Below are 9509 nucleotides of genomic sequence, written 5' to 3'. Positions count from 1 at the left end.
ATATATATATATATATATATATATATATATATATATATATAAACACCTATAGTTCGGTTATGGCTCTACGCGGAGGTAGGCTGAGCCCGTAGCCACCAAAAACCAAACAATTATGTGGCTAACTTTACGATCAGAAGCCTGGGTGTAGGAAGTTTGAACAGAATCAATCTGAAGGTGCACTGCAACTCTGAGCGAAGAAAAAGGCAAACCAAAGAGTGTGTGATACCTTAATTCCTTCTTCGTCGTTAACACGCCTTATCATCTTCACACAGATTTCCGCAACTCGTGGAAAATCCGGTTGTTCCAGGCAAATATCACGCAATATCCGGATAACTCGCTTTCTAACGCTAACGCCCTTGTCAAGTATACGTTCAGCAAGCATCGGGTAATACTGCGCCGTGAGTTCCGGTTTACGTCCTAGAAATCGTCCTAGGAGATCGACGGCCGCCTCTCGCACTGAGGTAGATGTGTCCAACAGTCGAGAGTGGACAGCTCGCTCGATATCCACACGTGCAAGTACGTCAGGGTCGGCCTCGACAACGGCGGACAGACACCGTAACGCCTTGGTTCGGACCGGAACGGATGATTCGCTCACAAGCTTAAATGGATAAAAAAGCAGTAATTAGTGCATCCAGTGATAATAAGCGAATAAGTTTGAAAGTGAAAAATCTGACATTTCCGGTATACATTACCTTGCATATTTGTGACAAGTAGACGTCAAAGCTCTGGGAGAAAGGTCGAAGACTAGCAAGGTATCTGCACACAAGACAACCATCCTCGTAATCAAGTGTTCCGTGGAATACAAGTGAGTTCGGTTGAGCTTCGGTGTGCTTGGTCCCATGACGTCCGGGACGCGGAGGAAGAAAAGTGCTCCAGAACCGCCGTCGTTGACGCCAGGTATCGGGTGGCTCCCTGATTTTGTAAAGTATATGCTGACGCCGTCGTTCGGAAATCGACAGCACAAGTTCGTAATCTTCAGTGGATAGTTTTGTACTGATGCCTGTTGATTCTGACAAACCATTTTCTTGGTTTTCGCCTTTGCGTGCCACAGCGGTTTGTTGAGCGCGTTCAGTCTCCTTCGTACAGTCGTGTAGCCACTGGGCCAGGTAGAATCTTCTGGCATACTGGAAGAATAAATAAGTGGTTGGACGATCGTTAGATGATGGTTAGAAAAGCTCTGTAAATAATAAGATAAACTCCAGATGAGGACGTTATGGGAAATCGTGACTCCGGTCACAAGCATTACTCACACAGTCATCTAAGCGTACTATGACAACTGCAGCAAAACGAATGAGAGAAAATGGAACTAGGATAACCGGAGCAAGAGTTCAGGCAGGATACTAAACTACTCGTGCCTAAGCCAGTAGACTAATCACACCCAACCAGAATAGATTTAGTGAGAAACCTAGCCTGGCCTGCTTTGCTGTTACCATGCTCTGAACCCTGTCATTCACTAAAGCGAGCCTAATGACGGGTACAACATTTTAGTCGTGGAGGGAAGCAGGACGTCGATTTATTCAAGCAGTAATGAGGCACCCCTAGCCTACAACTCATAAAAACGAGCGAATTCGATCGGACTGAAGGCACTACTCACAGGGAATAATGTTTCGAACGGTAAAACAACTCGGTTCTTGAAAGTATCATGGTTTGGTAAACAGTCGTGTCAGTGAGAGGAGGTTGAAGTGAGGGCACTGTACATCGATTTCCGCGATGTGACTAGCAATGCAGGTAAAGGAAAACGACCTACCACGGCGGTGGGGCTAGCATCTTCGGCTGCCAAATAATCAAGAACCGCATCGCGTAGAGCTTGCACCCGATCAAGTTGTGCGATTGGATCAATTACTTGACTCCGTTTGGTATTCTTCTTTTTGTTCTTTTTCGAATCCTTCGAATTTCCACGTGATTCGGAAGCATTTTCAATTTGCTCAGAGGGATAAGATTCGTCATTCTCCGCGGAAACAGAATTCTCTGTTTTGTTTTTCCGTTTCGTTTGCCCCTGGCGGAGAGTAGCCTCATCCTCAGGTGTGATGTCAGGTTGCTGAAAATGATCCGGGTGGCTTTCTGACTCACCATTTATATCACCATTCCTATCCTCAACCTTGACTTTTTCTTCCCTGTCGTTGTGCGCATCTTTGCCGTCGTTATCTTGATCATCATCATCAGAATGGTTTTCTTCCAAAAGATCCCGGATAACCGAATCAATGTCGTTCTCTTTGAGCTGGCTAGTTACCGCGTCTCGTCGCAGAGTTGATGCGACCGTGCCCAGGTAGTCAACACTGGCAACTCTGACGCTCTGATCCAGAGATTTGTTATTGAATTGCTGGACGAGAAGGCTTCCAAGGAGACTGAGCATAACCTCCGCAGCTGGCCATTCAGGTTTGTTAACTGCTAAGAGTAGGTCATTGACGAAATTTTCAAAGATCATTCGGTAGTCATCTTCACCCTTGACAGTTGATCTGAAATAGAATAAATGTGGTAGAGATTACGGGTAGACTAAGGTTCACAGGAAGGAAAGAATGGAAATGAGACGTCACAGCTGAGTAAAGGAAATCATTGCCCAGATAATTAAGAACCAGAGCAAGGCTAGGTGGTTCGTCGAACATAAAAATAGTACAGTTGTCTGAAGAGAGAATCCTGTTAATCGATTCTTTGAAGCCTGTACTAAGTATCAGCAATCTGAAGAAAAAATCCCAAATCTCCTCACACTACCAAACCATCTACCGGGTTGGACAGCGGAACAGTTTTGGGCACTTTTTGGTCGAAATCCTCGCGGTACTGTCTCCATACTTCCTTAAATGCAGTAAGTCCAAAGTCTGATCGGCATTTCCGGGGTCATGCAAACCAAACGCATGCATGAGACTGAGGGAAAAGCACAGCCACCAGCCGCACCCATCATCCCATTAATTTTTAACGTCCAGATTTGCCTGATATTTGTTATACTCAAAGGTGGTGGGTTTAAATTCTTCACAAACCTCTTTCGGAATCATCGTGTTAACCTTACCCTGTCACTCCGCGGTTACCATGGTTGAATATCTTGAGTTTATGCTCCACTGACTATGGAAGCAATTCCTTGTTCCTACTGGATTCTGTGGATAGGCGGATCGGGACTGCTTGGGAAGCTTGGAAATTCTAACCCTTTCAGGTTGAGCATAGCACAAACTTCAGGACAAAGATACACCAAACAGAGCACCAAAATAAACTTCAGTTGGTTTTCTGGTGTTCGCAGAAGTAACCATATGTAGTCGGTTCCTTTAAGCGGTCTTTCGAGAAGGTAACGGTCGAGCTCTGAGAATAAATTTCGCAATAGATACAAGACAAGTAAACAAGCAAATTTGCAATAACAGCAATAAAGATTGAACTAACAAGATAGAAAAACAGGCACCAATACCTACTTGCGAAGGAAGACCAAAAGGAAGGTATGGGCGGTCCGCAATGCGTTGCGATAGGAGTTGATTACCAGGACCTCATCATCCATTTTCTGCTCCTCACTGAGACCAGACGTAGACGGATCAACTGCCTCTCTGGAGGCTGAATTAGTTGTCTCTTCGGAAGTCGCCAATTTAGCATCAAGTGGCGTGGGTAGGACGATTACAGACTGAACTAACAATAGTGCTAGAGCCGTCAGCATCTGGATGCTATCTTCCGTATTTAACCTGATAGGATGCAGAGAGTTAGTTAATCGAGAGAGTATTGAAACGGGACAAAAGGAAGCGACCAGAAAGACAGACAGTAAACGATAAAAGCAAGGCCGGTAGGTGGAACTGAATTTTCAGTGTGGTTGGGGTATACAAAGTTTAGACAGTCATGACAAAGACGAATTGTTTTAATGGTTAGACTAACCATGTAAGCTATTTATAAAAAATACACAGAAGCCGACTTTTTTCAAGATGGAATGGCAACACATGAAACATGAGATTGTGCTTAGAAAAAGCAACTGAAGCAAATCTTTACTCAAGTAACCAATGCATGCTTCTGAATGGATGAGTATGCAGAAGTTAGAATCAGATAGAGTAGAAGCGTTTATCCATATCAATAAGCCCACCTGTAGTTTCTTAGGTTCCGCTTGCTCGACGGTAATCGTGCCAAACTGGCCAGAATCTCCTCGATAATCAGCTTGCGATGTGGTTCGTATTGTGAAAAAATTGCCGTAACCAGTTCCAAAGCTGCCAGTTGCAATTCGCTGACATTCTCAACGAAGAATGCAGACACACCAATACTAGAGAGCGCAAGGATCAATCCGTCAGTCAGACGCTGCATTTTGACCAGTTTTGCCAAATTCAGTACAAGTTCGACTAGCTTGTGATAAAGTTGGATGATAGCCCGTGGCTTGTGGACGTCCCGTTCTCGAGCACGCCGGGACTTTATGCTGCTTTGGTTTTCTACGAAAAGAGTACAGAGAACACGTGGTAGTACCACATTGCCAAACAACGAATAGTTCAAGGAGAGCGCAATAAGCTACTTACAGTGTACAAAGTTAGTCAATGACCACGGCGACAAAACAATCCTCAGAAAGAGCTACTAACTGGAAGTGGATAAACGGATGCAAATAACTGGACCGGAAGCAGACTATTGGAAAACCTAGGAGCAGGACACCATATATATGAATCTCGAGAACAACCGAAGCGAAGTCAGTTGTCCAGCAAACTAGTGTGCCATCACAGCCATTCTCGAAATCGGAAAAAATCGTCTTTCGGAGTTCCCTTGTGATGTAAGTGTAAAGGAAAGTGGTGCGTGCTGTTTCCATTCTAGAAAATTCGACTCCGTGAATGTGTATGCTTCGAAGGTGGCTCCATATCCATAATTCGAAGATAAACCGGAATGACCGGAACTGACTCCGTGTGCGGAATTGCCCACTTGAAACACTCACCCTTGTAATTTGAATAGTTTACTTCATCACGTACTTGTTTTGTTTCTTCGGTACGTTTAATTCGCAGAAACGAACTGGGTATCGAGTGGTGATGCTCAGTGTAGGAGTAACAAGGTCTCAGTCGGGTCGGCTTTTGATGTTGTGAAGTCCATATCCATAACCGTTGATCTGCGTAAAATTTCAACCTAGGGTACTTCAGGTTTCCTGGCTACTGCCATTATCGCACTGCGCAAATAGCCGTTGAAGAACACCGGTACTTGATTTCCGTATTTTGTCTTCAAATCAGTGGTCAACTTCAGATAGCTTATATGGGCAGTGTTAGCCAAAGCGGAATGTGTCCGCAGATATTAACTTGGTCCGAGTGATTCTACTGAGTTTCCTCCAACAATGAGGAGTATTGCCAGCGATATGGATCATTTTAAGTGAAATTAACGGTGGGTCTTTCAGTGCCCGTTGCTGAATAAAGCCCAATGCAGGCTCTGCGGTTGTTTCCATATTCATCCGGTAGGTCGATCAGTAGAGTTGTGAGGATCTTTTAAGGCAATATAGGCTCTCTGAATAAGTTGGGAGACGCGTTCTACCCGGAGGGGATCCTATGGTACCAAAATCAGACAAAAAGAAGTCGTGCCCTCGAAAGGGTTCCATCGAAATAGAAAAACGTATCGTAGCTCGTCCTGATTTTATGACTCACCTTTGGCTGAATTCTCCACCCTATAGGCAGCGTCGAATTCGGGGTAGATGCAATTGATCAGCTGGAAGCGTACTGTCTGTATAGTACGTTCTATCACATCCTCAACATAAACTTCGCGGGGCATATCATTGGCAGTCATCAGAAGAAGAGCCGTCAGACCGGCGTTTACACTTCGCATGACACGCTCCATGGCCAGTTCGCGCCAGAGCTTGTTTTCGTGCTCATCGGCCTTTTCGTCCTATACAGAAACGGAACAGAGATGACAACGTATTCAGCAGTGAGGATCGACAAATGAATCATGTTATGTGATGGTGGATAGGACGAGTTTCTTTTTTATAGGCAAAGATAGTGGCCATGGAAAGTGTTTGTGCACAAGGATTGTATCACGCGCATAGTATGAATATCCGAATATAAACACAACGGCAAACCTCGAAAGTATCAAGGATTAACGGTCAAGAAAGAATTTTACGTTTCCATGTGTAAAACGGCATAATCCAGTTATACCGATGACTGTCCACTTCCGTGGACTTCTGCTAATTTTTCTTAAACCCCCCCCCCAAGGGAAAAATTACCTCTATCCATTATCCGTCACCGAAACCATTGTCCCTACGCTGACAGTAGCACAGGGCACGGGTAGACGTTGTCCACACTGTGATTCTAGTCCATTGAGTGAAGGGGTTAATATGCGAACGATCCGATAGCATATGCTCAGAGCAGAGTGTGGGAAGAGCAAGCCTCGATTCGCTAAGATCAACCATGTTATCGACCAATGCTAGCTTACATCCAAGACATCATAATCAATAAGAATGCTGATGTAACATATTCTCAAAGAAGTTACTGGATCTGGCTTAATTGCAGGGGGTTGAGGAAACAAACCAAGCAAAATGTTGCTTTGAGGTTGCCAGGGATATCGAAGTCCTTCCAGGTATTGAAGTCAGCAAATTCCTCGCTGCCTACATTAAACGTCGAAAAGCGGTAGTTCTGGTGTAATAGCGCACACAAGTGGTAAGATACCATGGACAAACTCAGGAAACTGCTGAGATAATGGTATGTTGATATTGTAATATCTCGTGGTTAAGTTGTCCACCTTCGATACAAGCACATATAAATGAGCTGAGATTTGCAAAATACACTCATTTGCATACCAATTTGTTTTTCACGGGGGACCCAAATGAACCTCTCGTTTATGGTGTTACTCTTCAGATGAATATGCTGCACCAGGCTCCAGTTGGCACGAAACACCGGTATCGTAATACATTGTTGTTAAATATGGAAATGACGATAGTAGAGCATTAGGCCTCCTCCCCTTCAAACGAATCAACTGGATTGTGCGGTAGTGAAGCGAAATGGTAGTAGTGATGCTGAAGAAAGTTGAGTAGTCGTTTCAGAAGGGCTTGGTGAGCAATCGGTAGTTTTTACTTGGGCAACGTTTCGCTTTTGACACACGAGTTTCATCAGGTCAAGTGAACAGGTCACCAAGATGGCCAGGTTTTAAAGAAGACGGGAGCCAATCAGTAACTCCTCTTCAGATTATCACACTAGATCAGTGTTGAATGTCAATTAACGGCTCTTGTCGGCTAGTGTGTTTGACAAAATCTTGAATTTATGGGTTGGAGTTTCAAATTAGCTCCGATCGACCCTTGTTCCCTAATCTTTCACTTCTGCATCAATTAGCTCCGATCGACCCTTGTTCCCTAATCTTTCACTTCAGGGTGCATCAATTGATGATTGACCGCGGTTGCCGCTGATAGATTTCGTTGGTCTTTGTGGGTTTGTGTGCTGCGACAATTTAGTTGGGGGGGGATGAGGTCAAGCGGAATTCAGATGACTATTACTTCTGATGACTGCACACCAACACGTGTCAGCTCGACTGATCCAAAAACCGTCCTCCACACGCTTGCCAGTTCCACGCTTTCCATTCTGTTAACACTGGGATGCTTGGCGATTTCTACCGCCTCGGCCATCAGTTTCTGTGACGTGGACCGTAGTCCTCGCCTCAAAAACTCAACACTTGCTAAATCTATTTTGTGTCCAGCGCGTGTTCCGCAACTGCCGAGTCTTTTAGTAACGCTTGATATTCATCCGAGTTTCTCGGCGGCCTGTTTCTTTTTCTACCGCGCTCTCCGGTTCTGGTATGAAGTTCCCTGGTCTTCTGTCCTATACACACTTAATGCAGTCATTACACTTAATTTTGCGAAGTTTGTTCTTTACCTCAATTTGGGCCGCTGTCCGATCAGCTTCTTCTGTGCACAGGGCCCTTACACGCCTAAACATTGATGAGGCAATACTGGCGAATACCAACTTCGGATGGGCAGACGAGTAGTTCAAAACTGCCCCAGTGTCGGTCGGCTTCTCGTACACTGACCTCGTACCCTGTGCACTTCTCCTCCCCGACCTCATGTATCATGCAGTCTAAAAAGGCCAGTGTACCCATCTTTGTACTAAATTTGATGTGTGGACTCAGTTCATTGATACAGTTGTAAAACTCACTAACCCTATATTCATCCGAGTTTCTCGGCGGCCTGTTTCTTTTTCTACCGCGCTCTCCGGTTCTGGTATGAAGTTCCCTGGTCTTCTGTCCTATACACACTTAATGCAGTCATTACACTTAATTTTGTAAACAAAGTCCCTGGTTCTGTTTGCCGGGAGGCGATCCTTTAATTGCACCAGTTCAGAGGGTAGAGTGTTCCCCTTCTGGAAAGCTACTCTTATGTTTAGAATTCTTCGAATACCTCCGATATCCCCGGTTTATTTGGAATAACAGCGGTCCCGATCCATTCCCTTTTGGGTTTTGCTACCGGTACCAACACCCTTCGCAAGTGGCGCCCAATCAAGCTAACTGGATATCCAATACCCCGAAGTTTGTACTTTACTTCAATTTGGGCCGATCAACTTCTGTGCACAGTGGCTTTACACGCCTAAACATTGATGAGGCAATACTGGCGAATACCAACTTCGGATGGGCAGACGAGTAGTTCAAAACTGCCCCAGTGTCGGTCGGCTTCTCGTACACTGACCTCGTACCCTGTGCACTTCTCCTCCCCGACCTCATGTATCATGCAGTCTAAAAAGGCCAGTGTACCCATCTTTGTACTAAATTTGATGTGTGGACTCAGTTCATTGATACAGTTGTAAAACTCACTAACCCTATCTCGTTTCATCATGACGGAAGTGTCACCTACATAACGCCAGAATATCTAAGGGTAGTATGGGAATCCGGCTAAAGCTCTCTGTTCGAATTCTTCCAGAAACATATTCGCCAAAACCAGGGATATTGGAGATCCCATTGCTAGACCTTGTTCTCGAGTGTAAACCACGGAGTCGAAAACGAGTTCAGCAGCATTTTAGAAAGGGTTTAACTTCAAGAAAGATAACGTGGGTGGTGAACAGCCTTCATGTAAGCAGTAAGTTTTGCGTAAAATTGTGAACAGAAACTCACCGGTCTCAGAGTTGCTATTACGCTTGCACCATCACGTACGTTGAACAGCAACAAAGTCATAAACTTCAACAGCTGATCAGTAGGAATTTGGTTAGCAACCCGTGTGGCATTCAGTTTGGCTGCGTCGCGACATAGTTCCGCTAACTCCTCGGGGGCTACAAATGCCTCAGAATCATCGGTGAACCCCGCTCTGGACGCTCGCTCGGCAACCGTCAACTTTCCGGACCCGTTGCCCTCACCAGAGGTACCTACTGTGTTCACTGTTGAGAGCAAGTCACAGTCTTCGACAGAATCTAACACCGCTTGAAGCCGTTGCAGGAACCGTTTCAGGCTTCCAGCTTCGGCACTGAAGACAGTCATGGGCGTAATATGATGACGCTTGGTAGGAGTTTCACCAACTGGCATTGTGCCGAACCCAACACGTTCACGACGTCTCCGAACCGGCTCGGATGACTTCCGCATTAGATGTGGAAACCTCATCTCGACAGGCTCTTTTAAACGAACTATGGGAG

General features: G+C 45.2%; 2 protein-coding genes across 2 annotated transcripts in view; one reads left to right on the top strand and one right to left on the bottom strand.

Annotated features, from left to right (window-relative positions):
- Positions 1-9304, top strand: part of T265_02468 (hypothetical protein) — a gene marked incomplete at both ends in the record, with an annotated part of 16072 nt that extends 6768 nt beyond the window's left edge. Inside the window, one exon of the mRNA XM_009166717.1 lies at positions 9112-9304. Coding sequence (XP_009164981.1) covers positions 9112-9304 — 193 coding nt within the window. The remainder of the gene's footprint in view (positions 1-9111) is intronic.
- The window catches only part of T265_02467 (hypothetical protein), a gene marked incomplete at both ends in the record, with an annotated part of 51156 nt that overhangs the window by 18987 nt on the left and 22660 nt on the right, over positions 1-9509 (bottom strand). Inside the window, 7 exons of the mRNA XM_009166716.1 lie at positions 227-598; positions 693-1124; positions 1748-2456; positions 3393-3653; positions 4043-4379; positions 5559-5796; positions 8998-9500. Coding sequence (XP_009164980.1) covers positions 227-598; positions 693-1124; positions 1748-2456; positions 3393-3653; positions 4043-4379; positions 5559-5796; positions 8998-9500 — 2852 coding nt within the window. The remainder of the gene's footprint in view (positions 1-226; positions 599-692; positions 1125-1747; positions 2457-3392; positions 3654-4042; positions 4380-5558; positions 5797-8997; positions 9501-9509) is intronic.

The sequence above is a fragment of the Opisthorchis viverrini genome, assembly GCF_000715545.1.
Source record: "Opisthorchis viverrini unplaced genomic scaffold opera_v5_30, whole genome shotgun sequence".
NCBI classification, from domain to species: Eukaryota; Metazoa; Platyhelminthes; class Trematoda; order Opisthorchiida; family Opisthorchiidae; genus Opisthorchis; species Opisthorchis viverrini.
This window is presented reverse-complemented; position numbering and strand designations above follow the sequence as displayed.